This window comes from Lolium rigidum, chromosome 7 (assembly GCF_022539505.1).
Source record: "Lolium rigidum isolate FL_2022 chromosome 7, APGP_CSIRO_Lrig_0.1, whole genome shotgun sequence".
Classification (NCBI taxonomy): domain Eukaryota; kingdom Viridiplantae; phylum Streptophyta; class Magnoliopsida; order Poales; family Poaceae; genus Lolium; species Lolium rigidum.
In genome coordinates this window covers 96,141,869-96,162,355 of record NC_061514.1, presented here as the reverse complement: position 1 = coordinate 96,162,355, position 20,487 = coordinate 96,141,869, and the positions used below count along the sequence as shown (strand labels likewise).

The 20,487-nt window shown below is 47.2% G+C and overlaps 2 protein-coding genes across 2 annotated transcripts; both read right to left on the bottom strand.

The window, feature by feature from the left end:
• Window positions 1-2,153: 2,153 nt before the first annotated feature.
• On the bottom strand, window positions 2,154-17,618 carry LOC124676047 (FCS-Like Zinc finger 2-like). The gene is made up of 3 exons (XM_047212129.1): window positions 17,570-17,618; window positions 5,757-5,856; window positions 2,154-2,354 (listed from the first exon to the last, which is right to left on the bottom strand). Exons 2-3 carry the CDS (start codon window positions 5,844-5,846, stop codon window positions 2,154-2,156), a joined length of 291 nt encoding a protein of 96 aa, XP_047068085.1. The 5' UTR covers window positions 5,847-5,856; window positions 17,570-17,618.
• LOC124676046 (FCS-Like Zinc finger 1-like) lies at window positions 17,022-17,590 on the bottom strand. The gene has a single exon (XM_047212128.1). It carries the CDS (start codon window positions 17,557-17,559, stop codon window positions 17,272-17,274), a length of 288 nt encoding a protein of 95 aa, XP_047068084.1. The 5' UTR covers window positions 17,560-17,590; the 3' UTR covers window positions 17,022-17,271.
• Window positions 17,619-20,487: the final 2,869 nt, after the last annotated feature.

Genomic DNA, 20,487 nt, shown 5'->3' with positions numbered 1-20,487 from the left:
TACCATATGATGAGATCTGAGATCTAGGGTTTGGCCCGATCTCGCGATTTGACCCAAGGATCGAGGGAAAAGGTGGGAGAGCGCGAGGAACACGAAGAACACGAGGAACACGGTACTCACGCACGCACACCAACCCGATACACCCGATACTTACCCCCGTGGCTCGATGGACCACGCCAATAGAATCACCCGGAAGAGGCACGCGGCGAATTCCCGGTGAGATATTGGTGTTGGAGAAAAGAGATTGGTGAGGGAGAGAGAGTGACTTGCACTAGAATCTCACTCAACAATATCCAAATCAACAACAAGGATGGCCTTGATTACAGAGGGATGCTTGTCCAAGATGGATGCTAACCCTAGGGAGACTAAGCTCAAAGTTGGTTTAAGCTCAAAATTATGTCTAACCGGTAAGGGAGGGGTCCAGGTTCCTTATATAGGCTTACATGGCCAGCAAGGCGAAAAGGTACATAACTTAGGCAGGTTGGTGGGGCCTTCCCGTCAGATCCGGTCCAGGGCCGGTCAGACCGGGCCTGTGACCGGGTGGCCAGGTCGTGGGTCCGGTCGACCGGTCGCCAACCGGAAACTTCGCAGGATTTCCGTCCGGTTGGTTTCCGGTACGAGCTCGTGGGAAATCCGGTTGGCGACCGGTTGACCGGGCCTGGGACCGGGTGGTCCGGTCTGGGGTCCGGTCTGACCGGGTTCTGGACCGGCCGGCGTCTTCTCTTCCTTCGAGCGCTTCGAGTGACGTCGGGTCCAGCTTCGTGTCCATCTTCATGACTTGATGCTCCTCTCCTTCCCTTGACCATGGGGCGTCCTCCTCTCCGGGGTCTTTAGTCACCTTGTACCTAATGACACAAAGCACATCGGCATGAGGTAGCATTCCATCCAAAGGGTACCGAGATCAAGGGTGGTGAGGAGCGAGTTCACCTTATCATGTAGCGCTTTGACTCGAGCCCGAGTCATCGGTCCACTTGGGGGACTAGTTGGTCTTGGTGTAGTGTCGTCGGTGAGTGGGGCTACATCAAAACTGGAGCTTCGCCGCTAGACGACACCGCCACAAGCACCATCCGGCCACTCCGGACCAAGGCCTCTGAAACGCACCACATTCAAGGTGGGAGAGGCATTGACCGGCCCTCCAGGGCACGAGTAAGGAAATTTCTTCGCCGCTGGTGTCGCCCGAGTTTCGTCCGCCGACCCCTAGCGGCGACAATGATAGGGGGGAGGTGGAGGAGGGGCGTGACGGTCGGCGCCTGGGTAGGCCCCGTCACGCTCACGAGGACGAGAGGGGGAAAAGGGTTTCTGTACGTGATCTCGTTTCTCCCCTATTAGGGACGCATCGAGAGGAGGCTTAATGTGTGCTAGCAAAGTATGTTTTCCCGTGATTGAGGTTTGTGCTTTCATAGGCCTTCAAGTTTTAAAACAGTGTAAACCTTAAAAAGTTATCGTGGTATCATTTAAACTCAGTTATTCTACCACTAATCCTAAACCGATATCGATTAATCTCAGTTATCTTTGTGTTTCATCAAAACGTTGAGATTTATGGAAGCAAAAGCCTTTGACTTATTGACAAATTTACAGGAAGTCAATACGACAGTAAAAACGACACGTTAAGATTTCCGTTAAAAAAAACTACACGTTAAGATTACATCTAAATGACCATGATGTAATCGAAATTCTTGAAACAGGTTTCGGGCCAGGTACATGAAAAAGAAAACGAGGAGTGGAAAAACGAGAGTGCTTTGATTGAGAGCATACTCAGCAAAATTCATGGACATACAGACACAGGGTGACACGGAGTATTATTGGTCGGATAGGTCAAAGTGAAGTTAAGCAATTGGTGAGATCTCCCATGGTGATCTCTGCTTTGATTGTCTTGTTCAACCGAAAGGCAACATCGTGCTCCTTCCTAGTTCAGTCAGCGCTGTTTGATGAACTCAACATGGCTGCATACATCTGGGAAGTAGGAAGCTTCGGGCGCCGCTGATTCATGCCTCGGCAGCACCTGATGCATGGCCGACCCTTGTTCGGATTTGGCAAGAGCATCGGGGAGAGACAATCATCCCAAATTCGATGGCTCTTCAGATCTCAGGCTTTTCAGCCGCTACAAACAAAACTTTTTCTCAGCCACGCGCGCAGCTTGGCGCTGTGGCCGGTCAGCTCACGACGGACACCTTCCTGGTCTCCTGGTGCCCACGGCGCGCCGCAGCTCCGGAAGAGTAGAGCTGCAGCCTCCGGGCGGCCTGCCTGGCGTAGACGGCGTCGAGCTGCATCTGCTCGTCGCGGCAGTCCTCGCTGCAGAAGGGGGTGTCCCCTCTGTACATGAAGATGTCGCTGTCGCGCGCGAGCGGCTTGCACTGGTAGAAAAAAGGCCTTCCGTCCAGCCCCATTAGTCGCGAAAATGTAAGAACCACGATCAATGGAGTCTTTAGTCGCGGCTCGGGTGGCGAACCGCGACCAAAGGCCTGGGCCCAGCGCGCTCGGTGGCCAGCTGGTGGACGGGAGGGCCTTTAGTCGCGGTTGGCCAGGCCAACCGCGACTAAATGTCCTCAGGCCTGGCCCAAAGGCCTTTAGTCGCGGTTCGCCAGGCCAACCGCGACTAAAGCCCCTCCCCTATATATACCGACCAGCCCACAGCACTTAGTCATTTGGTGCCACTTCTCTTCATAAACTTCACAAGGGGGGTGTTGGTTTGCTTTTGGCTCCTCTTATGCACACAAGGTGTTTGATGAATTGCCCCAAGAGCATGAAACCAACATGATATGAAGTGTCGGAGCCACACTTGATCGAGCTTCCTCATTTATTTTTTCCTCCTCGATCGCGGTTAGCAACTTGAACCTTTCATATGTGTCATTGATAAAATATGCATGTGTGTAGTTCATTAATTGTTTAATTTCTATTTAGTTTAACAAATGCATGATGGTTAATTATATATTTTATATTATAATAATGCAGATGAATCGGCAATAGATGTACGCTAACCGACTCTCCGGCGAATTCACTACGGGTTTGAAAGATTTCCTCGTAGTGGCTAATGCGAACAAGCAGGGGGGTTTTGTTATCTGTCCATGTGTTGGCCGTAAGAATCGGAAGGGTTACTCTTCCTCAAGGGAAGTTCACTCGCACTCGATTCGGCATGGTTTCATGCCAAGCTATAATTGTTGGACCAAGCATGGAGAAAGAGGGGTTATAATGGAAGAGGATGAAGAAGAGGATGATATCATCGATGACAACTATCTTGATCATTTCGGTGATACTTTCATGGAGGATGCCGAAGGTGGGGAAGGTGAAGGGGAAGGTGATCAAGAAGAGGCACGTGATGAGCCCGCCGATGATCTTGGTCGGACCATTGCCGATGCACGGAGTCGCTGCGAAACTGAAAAGGAGAGGGAGAATTTGGATCGCATGTTAGAGGATCACAAAAAGTCGCTGTACCCGGGATGCGATAATGGTCTAAAAAGATGGGCTGCACACTCGGATTTGCTGAGATGGAAGGCACAGGAAGGTGTAGCTGACTCGGGATTTGAAAACTTGCTGAAAATGTTGAAGAATATGTTTCCAAAGAATAACGAGTTGCCCTCCAAGTACGTACGAAGCAAAGAAGGTTGTCCGCCCTCTAGGTTTAGAGGTTCCGAAGATACATGTATGCATCAACGACTACATCCTCTACCGCGGTGAATACGAGAATTTGAATGAATGCCCGGTATGCACCGCATTGCGTTATAAGATCGAGGCGATGACCCCGGTGACGATGTCGAGGGCCGAAACCCGTGAAGAAGGTTCCCGCCAAGGTGATGTGGTATGCTCCTATAATACCACGGTTGAAACGTCTGTTCAAGAACAAAGAGCATGCCAAGTTGTTGCGATGGCACAAAGAGGACCGTAAGTCGGACGGGGAGTTGAGACACCCCGCAGATGGAACGCAATGGAGAAAGATCGACAGAGAGTTTAAAGATTTTGCAGCTGACGCAAGGAACATAAGATTTGGTCTAAGTACGGATGGCATGAATCCTTTTGGCGAGCAGAGCTCCAGCCCATAGCACTCGGCCCGTGACTCTATGCATCTACAACCTTCCTCCTTGGTTGTGCATGAAGCGGAAGTTCATTATGATGCCGGTGCTCATCCAAGGTCCGAAGCAACCCGGCAACGACATCGATGTGTACCTAAGGCCATTAGTTGATGAACTTTTACAGTTGTGGGGCAGACCTGGTGTCCGTGTGTGGGATGAGCACAAAGAAGAGGAATTTGACCTACGAGCGTTGCTTTTCGTAACCATCAACGATTGGCCTGCTTCTTAGTAACCTTTCGGGACAGTCAAATAAGGGATACAATGCATGCACGCACTCGCTTACATGAGACCGACGAGTGTACATTTGCCAAATTGTAAGAAGAACGTGTACCTTGGGCATCGTCGATTTCTTCCAAAAATTCATCCAGTAAGAAAGAGAGGCAAGCATTACAACGGCAAGGCAGATCACCGGCCGAAGCCTGCGGAACGCACTGGTGCTGAGGTATTTGATATGGTCAAGGATTTGAAACTGGTGCTGCGGAACGCACTGGTGCCGACGTGGAGGAAGACCTGTCGCGGTTTCTTAGAAAACAGGAACTCAAAAGTGATATTCTATTTCCTTACCATTTTGGGTGAGTGTTTCTGTCTTGAGCACATTCTCTTTTGTTTACTCCATGCATGGTATGTGGCTAATCGATGAGTTATGCATGATCGTGCATGTATCGTGTCCGCAGGTTCCACCGGATTCCGATGGTAATTCAATTTCACACCTCCACGGCTCTCGTCCACGACTCTCCGAATATGGATGCGGCGCTTTGGGCCGACATGAGAAAAATGATGCAAAAGTAATTATTTTCATTCATTTGCGCTCTATATCGATCGGCCTATTTCGTTCATCATTTCCTAATATCAAGTAACTAATTAATAACTCTCTTGTTCATTTAATTTTCTTTGCCTCGTAGGGTTTGGAGACGGTTCGTAGATGAAAAGGTCGGTGAATTCAAAAAAGAGCTACAATTTAAAAGGGCAGTGCGGACGACTGGGGATATTCAGCCACCGGGGACCAATCTATGTGGATACTATGTTTGTGAGAGGATCCGGAGATACACCAATGAGCGGGACCAGCAGTGTGAGAACAACATCAAGAGAAATAACCTCCGGAAGGCGCTTAGTCCAGAAGCTCGCTTCCGACCACTTCAAGAGGAACTAGCTGGATGGTTCGTGAGGGAAGTCATCGATCCTAGAGGAGAACACTATGTAGAGGACGTAGAACTTCATATGCACTAAATTATGGATGGAAACTTGTTCAAAATTGTATATGGTCATCCGATATTGAATATATATTGTATATTCCTCTTGAATTCTTTTTGGTTCTAATTTAAAATTTGTTTGAAATTGTACATTCATATGCATGTATGTAGTACCGTAGAATATGTGAAACTCCTTCAAAATTAAAACCCAAAAGAAATAAAACAATACAAATTAAAAAGAAACCAGATTTAGGGGGAGGGGGCTAAACCCTAAACCTCGCGGAGGCCTTTAGTCGCGGTTGGCCGGAAGAACCGCGACTAAAGGTCCTCCGCCCTGGCGCCGCCCGCCGCCCACGTGGACGGGCCTTTAGTCGCGGTTCGTAAGGAACCGCGACTAAAGGGGGGGCCTTTAGTCGCGCCTAATTGGTCGCGGTTGCGCAACCGCGACCAATGACAGTTGTGAACCGCGACCAATGGCCATTTTTCTACCAGTGTTGGCGCAGAGCGCGCACGCGTCCAGCGCTGGCATGCTGGCCTCGCCGGCCGGCTCGGCGTCGAAGAAGAAGGAGCAGGCTACTGATGCCGCCATGGTGCGTGTGCTGGCGTTTGTGGAGCAAGGCCGCGCTTGATCGAGCAGGGTGTTTGCTTCTTTTGGTGCAGGGCAGGAGGGAGGGAGAGGAGAGGAGAGCGATGGAGGTGGGTGAAGGGGAGGGGAAGGCCTGGGTATATATGGTGCGTTGGGACGGAGACGGCAACGCGAGGGGCGTCGGAAAACTGTGGTCCGGTAGGGAGGCGCGGTCGGGACGCCCACGGGCAGGACAATACCGCGCCCATGCTGCATCATTGGAGCGGTGCGCCGTGTTTACTCGAGCTTGTGCCACGGTGGGTGCCAGTGGTTGGCTTGATGATGGCGCAGGCCACGCACTCCCTCCGCTTCGCCGGGACGAAAGTACCTGGGCATGTGTCGGGCCGGGCCGGGCCTCGGGCCGGCCCGAGGTAGGCCCGATGCAAAATAATCCGGCCCAAGCCCGGCCCGGCCCGACCAAATTCCCACCAAGCCCGTCGGGCCATCGGGCCGCGGGCCGGGCCGTAGTGTTAAAGTGAGTTTTCGGGCTACCCAGGCCCGGCCCGGCCCGGCAGTCGGGCCAACATTTCTGGCCCAAGCCCGAGTTTTTCGGGCCGGGCCCGGGCCGGGCCGTCGGGCCGGGCTGCCCATGGCCAGATATAGACGAAACCGACAGGATTCATGTAGGAGTAGATTCATTGCTCCTGAACGTCCGTTTGTCTTCATTTAGTGTGTTCTACTCACTCTATTCCATTTTTTTTGTCACAGATTCAATTATATCTACTCACAAAATATAAGTATCTAGATCAATTAAAATTTAAAATAAGAATTATGGAACAGAGGGATTAAAAAACAAGAAATGTAGCCGTGCTGGAAAACTCAGGCAGGTCCAATTCTTCATCGATCAAAAATTAGTGAAATTTATTTGTTCAAAAACATGGTTAACACGACTACCTACAGTACATTTTTGTCTTTTCTATACATACCACATAAAATGTTTTTTTTCCACGAAAACTTGTGTACGAACATAAAATGTCTGGATGTACACCTGAAATTTTATTCCAGAATTTTGACATTTTTAAATTTGTTTCTAAATTATTTTTTATAATACGTGCATATGCACCTATGAGGCAAAACACCACCTCCCATATTCATGTACTATTCACGCTATATTCATTATAAACTTGTCTTTTTTGCCTAGGATCCCATGAGAATCATTTCGAGCACAAACATTTTTGTAGGGGTACAATACTTGATCATCTTTTGTTTCCAGGGGGACTAAAAAAATTCAATATTTGAAATCATGGCGAATCTTGGGGTTTATGGGGTGCATAGCACCCATATGCCAAAAATTCACGTCCATAGATTAACATATTATTACTTAGGGCATGTACAATGGAGGGCGCTTGTGTCAGGCCCTATGCCTTTCCTTGTCAGCTACTGGAGCAATGCTCTGTTAATCTACGGTCAAGATGAAGCAGTACTTGTTTAGGGCAATCAAGCGGCTACAATGTAATAATTTAGCTAAACTTGTTTAAGCGCTAATGATAGCGTTGTAAAGAACTTAAGGGACGCGTGGCTCCTCCGGGTACTCGATATAACCAGGGAGAGAGGGAGGAAGGGCGGCACGCAACCCAAAAACCCTAAATTTCTTGTCCCTGCCTATTTTTCCTTTTCTTGCAAGATCTAGTTTATCTCTTTTCCTTTGCAAGTTATCAGAGTCTTTGCCTGTAATCTTCCTTTCAACTCCCAGTATTACTGTTTCCTACCTATCTGGAGCTGTTCATCCGTGAAGACCCTGACAATTGGTATCAGTAGCCTCTCTCCTGCGCCAAATTTTTTTTCCCCCCGGGTTCTCTGGTAGAGGGAGTCCCTTACCTTGCCCATCCACAACCTCCGCGAGCAGGGAGAGCGATGTCCATCATCCGGACGCGCTCGCAGGACCGCGTCGACCGTGCGGCTGAAGAAGCTGCGCTCCTGGAGGCGGCGCAGAATCAGGCCGCTGCTGAAGAAGCGATTCAAGGCCGTCTTCCTCGCGAGGTGCTAAACATAAATCGGCGCCTCGATCTGCAGCAGGCTTCAGTAGACAAGATCTATGGGAACATCTCTGCGCTCACGGACATGGTCGCGCAGATCGGGATCTCGCTGGGAAACGCCCGGACGCCGGCGGTACTTGTGCAACAACGGCCACACCCCCTCCTTCTTCGACCCAAGGTACTCCTCCGTATCTCCCTTCACACCTGAGCCCGATTCCAGAGGTATCTACACCGTGTGATTCTGCAACACAGATTCCTGCACCACAGCATGCTCGCCCGCTCCACTTTGGTAACATGTCCCCTCATTATCTTCCTCACCCGGAGTTTCCTTTCCCCAATTCCATGGTCACACACCATCCTAGCAACCAAAATCACACGCCTTTTACAACTAGCGCGCAAACCACACACCATTACCACCAACAAACCAATCCCACAAACCAGCCGTACTACTACAATCCTACTTCACCTCCAAATAACCAGCCATATCACTCCTATCCACCAAACAACCCACAATACAGTTACCCACACCCGGGTTTTGCCCCAAATCCACAGCCATACTACCCTTACCAACCGCCGTATATGGCACAACCAACCTACGCCCCACCACAACCTACCATTCTACCCCCTCCAGCCATCCATTATCAAACACAATACTCCCACACTCAACCACAACACACAAGCCAAATAACACATACACAGCCATACCCACCTCCTCATATACAAGCCAATTCTCAAAATTCATCTGAAAGAGTGGTCACATCCCAACCTCCTGCGACCGATCCATATATCAGAACACCCCACATGGAGCTTCCCCTCTTTCATGGAGAAAATGCAGCTGCTTGGATTGATGAATGTGAGAGTATATTCGAGTTGACTGGAATCCAAAGGGAAACAAGGGTTAAGTGGGCACATGCCCACATTCGAGGTAAAGCAAAGACATGGCTGACAAGCAGCAGTATTGATATTTATCTGCTTAGTTGGGCACAATTCTGTGAACTTCTATGCGACAGATTTCCTTCGGTCAGAGAGCATGAGTCGATGGAGCAGTTCCAGCAACTCAAACAAACATCCTCAGTCAACAATTATATTGACTTGTTCGAAGACTACATGATGCACATGAAGAAGGATCACCCTTACCTGACAGATAACTTCTTTTTGCTAAGATTCATAGCCGGTTTGAAAGATACAGTGAAACACTCAGTTAAGAGTCATAACCCTTCAACTCTTAGAGCGGCTTACTGGCAGGCTAGACAGCAAGAACAAGCTTTCCTCTCCAACAACAAGAGACAACCACCTGCTGCAAGCATACAAAGGAACTCCAACAATTTTGTGCCCAGACCAAACAATGCCTTTAGAGAAAACAGACAGCAAATGGGTCAAGACAAGCCAAAAGAAAGAAGAAAATGTTGGTATTGTCCTGAGCCTTGGGCGTATGGTCACAGGTGTGCAAACCTGAAGAGCATGTTGAATGCACTGGAAATGCAGGGCCACAGTGATGAGGAGGAACAACCAGAAATAGGTGATAATTATCAAGATGCTGAAGCAAACCTCCCTCCTGAAGCTATTAATGCAAACAATGAGCAACCAGCAGTAAATCCCCTTCAAGACCATCTAATGCTAATTTCAGCTGAAGCATTACATGGTATTCCGGGAGAGACAACACTTTCTGTCGTTGTGCAAATTAATGGTCACCAAGCAGTAGCATTGTTAGACAGCGGCAGTACCACCATATTTTTGGACAGTGATTTTGTCAGGAAGGCCAAGTTACCTGTAACACAAACTACTGCGCATACAGTCCTGGTAGCAGGTGGAGGTGAATTACAGTCATCTGGACACATTCCCAACTGCCCTTTCAAAATTCAAAACACACAGTTCCACTATGACTGTAAGATTCTTCCCCTCAAAGGTTACGACATGGTTTTAGGGGCAAATTGGCTCAAATACCATGGACCCAATTTTACTGATTGGGACAACAGAAGCATCTCAATCACAGTCAAAGGAGAATGGTTCACTATCTATGATAGAGCTACCAATCACAAAAATAATGTGATATCAGCTAAAGCTTGCTCCAAACTCCTCATGATGGGAGCACAGGCTTATATTATCAGAATAGCACCGGAGGACTCCAAGACCAACAAAAGCAACTGTGTTAATATTGATGCCAAGGCAAACCCTATTTCTGGGATATTGACAGAATTCTCGGATGTCTTCGAAGAACCTACCGGACTACCTCCTTCCAGAACATGTGACCACACAATTCCCATCAAAGAAGGCAGTAATCCTCCAAACGCGAGGCCTTACAGAATGGCCCACAAACAGAAGAATATTGTGGAGGAGCTAGTGCAACAGATGCTCAAAAACAAGGAGATAAGATTAAGCAGCAGCCCTTATTCCTCTCCAGCCATATTGGTAAGAAAAAAGGACAAAACATGGCGACTTTGTGTCGACTACAGGCAGCTCAACAACCTGACAGTGAAAAATAAGTACCCTATACCTGTTATAGAGGACTTACTAGATGAATTACATGGGTCGACGGTGTTCTCTAAGATTGACCTCAGGTCTGGATATCATCAAATCCGAATGCATCCTCCTGACATACCTAAAACAGCTTTCAGCACACACCTAGGGCATTACGAGTACCTTGTGATGCCATTTGGCTTGTCAAATGCCCCAGCAACCTTTCAACAGTTGATGAACAGCATATTTGCACCTTACCTGCGGCAGTTTGTCCTTGTATTCTTCGACGACATACTCATTTACAGCAAACACATCTCTCAGCACAAGAAACACCTAACCTTGGTCCTCCAACTACTCAGACTACACCAGCTAAAAGCCAAGTTATCCAAGTGCATGTTTGCTACCCCAACAGTAGACTACCTCGGACACATCCTCTCTGGAGAAGGGGTAGCTACTGACCCAGAAAAGATAAAGGAGATTGTCAACTGGGAAGCACCAAAAACTGTCAAACAACTTCGAAGATTTCTTGGCTTGACAGGTTACTATAGAAGGTTTGTACAGGGTTATGCTTCCATTTGTAGACCACTCCATGATGCCCTGAAGAAAAATGCCTTCACTTGGACACAACAGCAACAACAAGCATTTGACGCACTTAAAGTGGCAATGACAACTCCACCAGTCCTAATCTTACCTGATTTCAATATTCCCTTTCAGCTAGAAACAGATGCATCCGGTAAAGGACTGGGGGCTGTACTCATGCAAATGGGGAGACCAATTGCATATTTCAGCAAAGCTCTTGGTCCCAAAGCAATGGCGCAATCAATTTATGAAAAAGAAGGCCTAGCAATCCTGGAGTCGCTATGAAAATGGAGACACTATCTACTTGGAAACAAGTTAGTCATCCGGACAGACCAAAGGAGTCTAAAGTATCTTGCCAGTCAACGGTTGCTTGAAGGAATTCAACACAAGCTAATGTTGAAACTTCTAGAGTTTGACTTCTCCATTGAATATAAGCAAGGGAAAGAAAATACAGCCGCAGATGCACTCTCCAGGAAATACTGTAAATCAGAAGAGCACAATTATGCCATTACTGCTGCTGTTCCCACTTGGATGAATGACATTGAATCTACTTATAAGCAAGATGATATATGCACCAAACTTCTCCAAGAGTTAGCAATCCAGCCAGCCAGCCACGCAAATTACACATTGCAATCAGGCATTTTGAGGTACAAAAACAGAATTGTCATCGGAAACACTACTGACCTCAAAGACAAGCTCTTCAACTCCTTCCACTCATCTATCTTTGGAGGACATTCTGGGGGCAGAGTCACATATCACAGACTCAAGCACTTATTTTTCTGGCCTCACATGAAGCAATACATCAATGACAAAGTGGCAATTTGCCCAATCTGCCAAATCTCCAAAACTGAAAGGGTACATTACCCTGGCCTTCTCCAACCACTGAATATACCAGAAACAAAGTGGGCTGAATTGAGCATGGACTTTATTACAGGCCTGCCAAAATCAAAGGGACAAGATGTGATCATGGTCGTAGTGGACAGACTCACCAAATATGCACATTTCCTCACCCTATCCCACCCATTCTCAGCACAACAAGTGGCCAAACTATTTGTAGACAACATATTCAAGCTTCATGGCCCCCCGAAAGTCATTGTGAGTGATAGGGATAGTATATTCACATCAAAATTCTGGCAGGAGTTCTTCAAGACAATGCAAGTTCAGTTACACTACAGCACAGCTTATCATCCGGAGTCAGATGGCCAAACAGAGCGTATTAACCAATGCTTAGAGCAATACCTCCGAAGCATGGCGTTCAAGGAACCCAAGAAATGGGCAGAATGGCTTCCAGCTGCTGAATGGTGGTATAATTCTTCCTATCACACTTCTCTGAAATGTTCACCATTCGAAGCACTATATGGATACAAACCTCCACAAATCCATGACATGGCCTTGCCTTACAATGCTGCTCCTGAAGTACAAGTGACGGTAGAGGACCAGGAAAACATGCTCAAATCCTTGAAGGCCAACCTGCAACAGGCTCAAAACAGAATCAAGAAGTATGCAGATTTGAAACGTTCTGAGAGACAATTCAATATCGGCGACATGGTCTATTTAAAAGTGCAACCTTACAGGGAAACGGCACTGGGATTGAGGAATGCTCTTAAGCTATCATCAAAATACTATGGCCCTTTTCGTATTCTACAAAAGATTGGCCAAGTCTCCTACAAGCTGCAACTACCTGAAGGTACACTTCTTCATGACGTTTTCCATGTCAATCAACTGAAACGACATTTGGGACCAGCTGCTGTTCCCAACCCCAAACTACCCATGCTCACGGAGGACGGCAAGATTAAAGTGGCACCAACTGCCGTTCTGCAGTACCGTCAGGTCCCTCGCAACGCGGGTGACTACGACATTCCAGTTCCTCAATGGCTCATACACTGGGAAAACCTAACACCGGAGGAAGCTACCTGGGAGGACGCAAGTTTCATCAGGTCAACGTTTCCAGAATTCCATCCTTGAAGTATGGTTTCCAGCGAGGGGTATTGTCAGGCCCTATGCCTTTCCTTGTCAGCTACTGGAGCAATGCTCTGTTAATCTACGGTCAAGATGAAGCAGTACTTGTTTAGGGCAATCAAGCGGCTACAATGTAATAATTTAGCTAAACTTGTTTAAGCGCTAATGATAGCGTTGTAAAGAACTTAAGGGACGCGTGGCTCCTCTGGGTACTCGATATAACCAGGGAGAGAGGGAGGAAGGGCGGCACGCAACCCAAAAACCCTAAATTTCTTGTCCTGCCTATTTTTCCTTTTCTTGCAAGATCTAGTTTATCTCTTTTCCTTTGCAAGTTATCAGAGTCTTTGCCTGTAATCTTCCTTTCAACTCCCAGTATTACTGTTTCCTACCTATCTGGAGCTGTTCATCCGTGGAGACCCTGACAGCTTGTGCAGACGCTTAGGTGCAGAATAAAAAGGAAACCAACCCTGGCGCTCCATGCATTAGTGAAGAGCTCCAACGGAAGCCTCTTTTTTTTTTTGAGAAAACCAACGGAAGCCTCTAATCCTAGGCGCTTATTCCCTTGTTGTTTCTGTCCGCTTTTTCTGCCGCAAGCCTGAAGCGCCTGCCGCAATATTATGCGTCGGCTCCTATATTTAAGCGTCTAAGAGCTGGGATTGTGCGATACAACTATCGATCTACCGGGAATAAAATCCTAGCCCTCGTCCCCAAGCGTCTCCATTGTACATGCCCTTAGTGGCTTTCAGTGCAGTCCGAATGTAGAAGACGGACAGAACAGAGAAAGAATGCAACGAGCAGTACTGCAGTAGCAATGTTGGTGCTTGGAGATAGACAGGTGGTCGACTCGCTCATATGCAGATATTTTCTGGGTCTCGCAAATCGCAATCAAGCTGTTCCCAGGGGATGCAGCAAAGTGTTCACGGAAAGCGTCACTAAAATATACTGACGTGCAGGGTGAAATTTTACTAAAATGTACTGACGTGCTAGGTGGAATTTTTCCCATGAAGTTCTTACTGTCCAACGTTGAGCACGCAAGCGCTGCTGCAGACTGCGGAGTACGACTAAAGTACAATGCACGGCAATAGAAAATCTCAATGGAAAGCATTCCACGGCAGAAGAAAAAAAAAACTGAATTTTTCGTGCAATGATTCCCGGCCACTGAGGAAAAGGCCGTGGAGTCGTGCAAGATATTTTGCTTCTGGTTGCGCAGACGGTGAGCTGAGTCAGGACCTAGTTGTTAGTGACGAGGCACATGGTTTTGGGTTCTACTCCGGTATCGACACAATCCAGCCAGGCCACGACGCGCCCTCATGATGGATCTGACTCGGCGATGAGTAGTGAGGCGTACAACAAACTTAAACATTGGAAATGTTAGATGAATATGATATGACCTTGAAGTGTGATGCTTTTGTCCCCTCTGGATTTTCGCTGTTCCTTGATCACCTGTCCCATTCCGGTTGAATTGCGAGGCAAAAGCGTTGGTCATACACCATCTTTGTTGAGAGAGGAGATTTATTGTGATTGTGGAGTTTGGGAGCAGGGACGGATCCAGAAACTCACATCAGGGGGGGCAAGCTGTGCATGTGATTTAATTGAGGGGGGCTGAGCTTGCTAAATTACCATGATAAAGGAGCTTCCATGGCTAGTATTGCCAAGAAAACCTTGAGCATAGGGGGGGCGTAGCCCTGCTCGTCCCCCCCTGAATCCGTCCCTGTTTGGGAGGCCGAGCTACACGTAGCTTTTTATATTAGAAAGCTTATAATTAGTATTTCAAAGATTTGAAAAATCAGAATCAAAATTCTGGAGGTAGCCATGTTACAATTGTGTAAAATCTCAATGCAAACTACTTTGTATTCTAGGGTACACGAAATTGACAAATCTGACAATTTCGTGTAGTTTTGAAATGTGCACTATTCACTATAAAATTTGTCAAAATTTGTTATTTTTATGTAGCCTAGAATATGAAGTAGCTTGGATTGAGATTTTACACCATCGTATCATACATCATTCATCATTGGCTACCTCCAGAATTTTATTTTGAATTTTTTGAAACTTCAAAATACAAATTCTGAGCAATTGAATATAAATGGCTACGTGTAGCTCGATCTCCGTTTGAAGTTTTCCGACTTGCTGTATGCTAGAAAACTAAGTTTTTCAGTGCCATGTAAGGCTGTTTTACTCGACGTACACTTTCTCGCTTTCTTGATTGTATAGAATCTAATTTGATGGTAGTAGTACATGAAAGCAAAGGAGACAAAAGAACACACTAATTTTTTTTTTTGAACATCAACTTTTGGGAAAGCAATTACATCCAGCCTCTGCATAACCAGGATGGACACAGCCGTTCAAAGTAGTCTGGAACCAAAAAATAAAAACTAGGCGAAGTACATATCGGAACGATGAATCATAAAACGCCTATGGTGTGGGTGGTGCTGCAATCCGTAGACTATGCTGCCACCCATGTAGGGAAAAAGTATCCCTCGCCGTAGCCTCCAACCGTGTACAGACCTCCGTAAATAGGTCTAAGAACACACTAAATGATTCTCTCGTTTTATTATAATGTAGAAAATCTACTTATAAGCAGGATGATGAGGCACCTAGCGGCTGACAGGGTGAGTAGAGGTGAGAGTGGGCGCTTATCGCCTGAATTACTACAGGTATTATCTAGTGTCTGAGTAGCCAGCAGGTTTGTTGAGCGTGTCAATTAATGGAATAGAGTGTTCCATCACCATAAAAGAGAAGGATGATAAGCCACCTTTTGGGAGGCATTCCTCTCACACAATTGATTACATATTTTATTTCTTAATTTAATTAAATTTATTTCTTAATTTAATTATTTAATTTTTTTCTTCGAAAATCCTATACTGGTCTCCTCTCACAATTGTTGATGTTCCACATATCGACCTCACAGCTCTCAACACCTCCCCACATCGACCTCGCACCTCGCAACACCAGCTCATCGGGCTCATCATATGGTGAACATCGTTTTTTGGTTAACCCGACGGAAGCTCTGTCTATGTCTATAGGATGGAAAAATAGGCCCAAATATGAGCCTAAGAGCGGTGTATTAAGGTACATGCCCGGAATCAACATGTCCGGTCAAACATAGCAAATCCACACACAACATAGTTTTTCAAGAAAAATTGGAGACCGGAGGATGCCCGCACCCTTTAGGAAACTGAGCGGCCTCCACTACGGCAAGGGCCAACGACAGTGGCTGCGGGGAGGTGTTGGTCTTGCCTTATCCCCCGAGTCACCAGAGGAGGCGACCCGGGTTCAGCTATGCCTATACATAGCAACCAGTACCATGTTTTATCGAGTGAACATCTAACCAATTGACAAGTGAAATTTAAGGCGTATCTTTAGTCAAACATTAAAAATTATCAATTTTGGCATTGTTTTAACCACTAAATTGTAACCTAGAAAAGTAACATGTGTTGATTTGCATGGAATCTAGATTAAGTGACTTTTTAAGAAATTAGTAAACTAAAGTTCCCTTTTACTGCATTTTGAATGGTGTGATTCTGCTCGCTCGTGTCACCGTTAGAAGGTGTACGATATTTAATTTATTGGTAAATTTGCGTGGAAGTCAGTACGACAGTAAAAACGAGACGTTTAGATTTTACATCTCAATGACCATGATGCAACTGAAATTTGGGCAAACTTGGTTGGGGCCAGGTACATAACAAGAAACGAGCGAGGTGTGAAAAAACTCGAGTGCTTTTGATTCATAGCATTATCACATCAAAATTCCGGACACACATGCACAGAGGATGACACGGAGTATGATTGGTCGGATAGGCCAAACTGAAGCTAAACACATGGTGATCTCTGCCCTTGATTGCTTCTGCCGCCCAAAGGCTAGATGTTCCTTGCTAAGAGCAAGTACAATAGAGTCCAGTCAGCTGACTATAAGACATTAAATAATATATTTTAGATGAGTTGGAGGAGAGAGAAGAGGAGAGAGAAGGGAGGTGGGCTACTATGCAATAGCCAGCTCTTGCACGTGCTCCTAGGCACCTTGTGAGAGTGAAAGGTGGACGATATATTAGTAAAGTACTACATTCTTATAGCCAACTATTGTACATGTTAGCTATATGATGACTACAAATGATATGACATCTTGTTATAGCCAACTGTTGGCTATACTATTGAAATTGCTCTAAGTTGCTAGTTCAGCCAGCGCTGATTAATTAACTCCCCGTGGCTACATACATCCTGGAAGTAGGAAGCTTCGGGCGCCGCAGCGTCGTGCCTCGCCAGGCTGCTCGTGATGCATACCGGATTCTTCTCCGGCTCCGGCAAGAGCGCCGGAGCGAAATCATCCCAAAATCGGTGGCTCTTCAGATCTCAGCCAGTACTACAAACAAAACTTTTTTTCTCGGCCACGCGCGCGAGCAGCTTGGCGCTGTGGCCGGTCAGCTCACGACGGACACCTTCCTGGTCTCCTGGTGCCCGCGGCGCGCCGCAGCTCCGGATGAGTACCGCTGCAGCCGCCGGGCGGCCTGCCTGGCGCAGACGGCGTCGAGCTGCATCTGCTCGTGGCGGCAGTCCTTGCCGCGAAGGGGTGTCCCTCTGTACATGAAGATGTCGCTGTCGCGCGCGAGCGGCTTGGCGCAGAGCGCGCACGCGTCCAGCGCGGGCATGCCGTGCTCGCCGGCCGGTTCGGCGTCGAAGAAGAAGGAGCAGGCTACTGATGCCGCCATGGTGCGTGTGTAAGATCGAGCAGGGTGTTTGCTGCCTTTGGTGCAGGGGAGGAGGGAGGAAGGGGCAGCGGGTGGGTGAAGGGGAGGGGAAGGCTCGGGTATATATGATGCGTTGGCCGTGGTGACGGAGACGGCAACGCGAGGGGCGTCGGAAAACTGTGGTCCGGTGCGCGGTCGGGACGCCCACGGGTAGGACAATACCGCGCCCATGCTGGATGATTGGAGCGGTGCGCCGTGTTTACTCGAGCTTGTGCCACGGTGGGGTGCAGTGGTTGGCCCGATTATGGCGCAGGACACGCACTCGCTCCGCTTCGCCGGGAATAAGCGTGCGTTTGGTTGATGGACTAATGTGGATGGGATGGGATGGTCTACATTTTGTGGACGGGATGGTTCATATTATGCTGATTCCACATTTTGTTTGATTGGGAGAATCTGAGGGACCATCCCATCCCATCCCTCTTTAAGTCAGTAACCAAACGCACGCTAAAACGACAGGATTCATGCAGGTTCTGGGTTAGGGCGGGGGTAAATTATACCTCTTTTACAATTACTGCATTTTTGGCTAGGTAACAAATTAGTACCTCTTTTACAACTTTTTGCAGAAAAGAGCTTTACAAATCGAGCTAGCTCTTATCTAACAACATTATTAGCAGTAACCCAGACCGGTGAGCCCCATTTATCAACCCAACTGCTAAAAAGTGCTCGGGTGCTGGTTAACACTCGGAGCACTCGTTTATGGACCGTCTGATCCACATGATTAAACCACATGTCGCCCTACCATTCAGACAGATATTCACTTAGGGTCCCACCGCCCCACCCTCCCACCCATCGCGAACCTCCAGCCCCGTCCGTCGCCGGCCTGGTTTTTGGCTCGCCGCCCACCGTCGGCCTATTCTCCCGCGCGCCGCCCGCCGCCGCACTAGTATCGCGCATCTCCCGCCGCTGGCCGGTTATCCAACTTGTTAATCGTTCCAACATCGACAGTGGTGGCCTCCCCTGTGATCAGTGCGTCGCCGCCCTGAGGCGTGCGCCGCCTTCCACATCCTCCCGCTGTGACACCTCCCAAATCCTTCTGCGCGCCGCCCTTCACCTTGCAGGCTCCCACCCCACGACGTCCTACACCTCCCACCGGGCGTCGCCCTCCAGCCCGTCCTGCCGCGCGCCTCCCTCCACCTCCCGCCTGCCGCCACCCTCCACTATGCCGATGTTGCTCTTCACGTCCACCTCGATGTTGCGGCACGATGCAGATGTCGCTGGTGCTCTCCGTGACCTCCGATGCATATGTCGTAGGTCCCCACGCAGCCGAAATTGGGAAGAGGAGAGGAAGTGAGGAGGTGGACTGGTGGAGGCGAGAACTTCTCGGCGGAGAGGGACATGAGCATGCGGGCGGAGAGCCGGCAGCGAGCAATGCTCGGCCACGACGGAGTGAAAATCCTGAACTAATCAGGAGTGAGGAAGAAGAGATAGGGAATCTTATCTCTTTGGCTATTTTCGTTGTAGTCCTCTGACTCTACTGCATTTACAAATAAGTACATGCATGTCCAGCCATTGAGAACTTAAAGACATGGTCGAATTACATTGCAACTACATTTGCGGATAAATTGCTCAGTGCCCAGTAACTAATGCCTTTAGTGGTAGACATGTACTAAGTTGTATTCTTTCACTGGTATTATTAGTTCTAAGAGGACCTAAGTTGTGTTTTGCACACACTAATTTGTTTATTCACACATTTTTTAAGTCACGCTTCTCAGGAGACAACAAATTTGTTTCTTCACACATTTGGCAAGTTATATTTTTTCGACGGTATTATTGTTTCCACATATGAGCTTAGTTGTAATTCGCACACAAAAAATTGTTCACTCACACATTTGCGACGTCGTGCTCGTAGATGTAAAATTGTTTGCTTCACACATGTGGTAAATTGAATTTTGTCAGTGGTTTTATTGGTTCCACAGATGAGCTAAGTTGTATTTTTCACACAAAATATTATTTTTCACACATTTGTTAAGTTGTGTTTTGTAGATAGTAAATTGGTTATTCACACAGTACTAAGTTGCATACCCGTTATCTCTAAGTTTATATTCCATTGTCCTAAGTTATACACCACATGTAGTAAGTTGCATAATCATCATTATTACTAAGTTCATATACCACTAGTGCTAAGTTGCATATTCATTATTGCTAAGTTATACACCATTGGTGCTAAGTTGCGTACCTCATATGTGAAGTTGTCTACTTCTACACGAGAGTAACTGGTCTACCTATAAATACAAGTATTCCCGTGCTAAGTTGTCTACCGCTAGTGCTAAATTGCATGAGTTGCCTAGCGTGATGTCACGTCCACATCTCGTTGCATCTAAGTTGCATATCTTTGCACCTAAGTTGTCTACTAATTTATTATGAAGTTGTATTTTTGTTGCTATTGAGTTATATGGTTACCCACAGTATTAGAAACTATGATGGACAACTAGTATTGCAATACTGGAAGTCTTATTACTATGAAGTTGTTTGCTATTGTTGCTAGTATGTATCTCGGAAACTAAATTGGCTATAAACATATAAAAAAATTAGTGTAAGCAACTTTTGTACGAAGTTGTATTGCTACAACACTAGAGTTGATTTTCCACGGCAACTAAGTTGCTTTTTGATTTTGTTTTTTTTGTCAAAACATGTGCAAATGAGATCTAGTTTTAAAGATCTCGTCGCGGGAGACCTAACGGTGAAAGCGAATTGTAATTCCGACGCACAGTTTAAGAGTTGTGACATTTTTATTTCTCTCCTTGTGAAATTAAATGCACACGTGGTGGTGTATTGTGGGTGATTCACGTGAGCTCTCAACTTTCCTGTTTTAGACATTGCACGTTTTCCTTTTATGGAAGAGTGCTAGGATGAGCAAACAAGCATCCGGATGCTGCCTAGGCGTGTCCT

Coding starts and splice junctions, on each gene's coding strand:
- LOC124676047 (XM_047212129.1), bottom strand. CDS start 5,846: ATGGCGGCATCAGTAGCCTGCTCCTTCTTCTTCGACGCCGAGCCGGCC. Junction 2,355..5,756: donor TGGACGCGTGCGCGCTCTGC/GCCAACACTGGT, acceptor TTTTTCTACCAG/TGCAAGCCGCTCGCGCGCGA.
- LOC124676046 (XM_047212128.1), bottom strand. CDS start 17,559: ATGGCGGCATCAGTAGCCTGCTCCTTCTTCTTCGACGCCGAACCGGCC.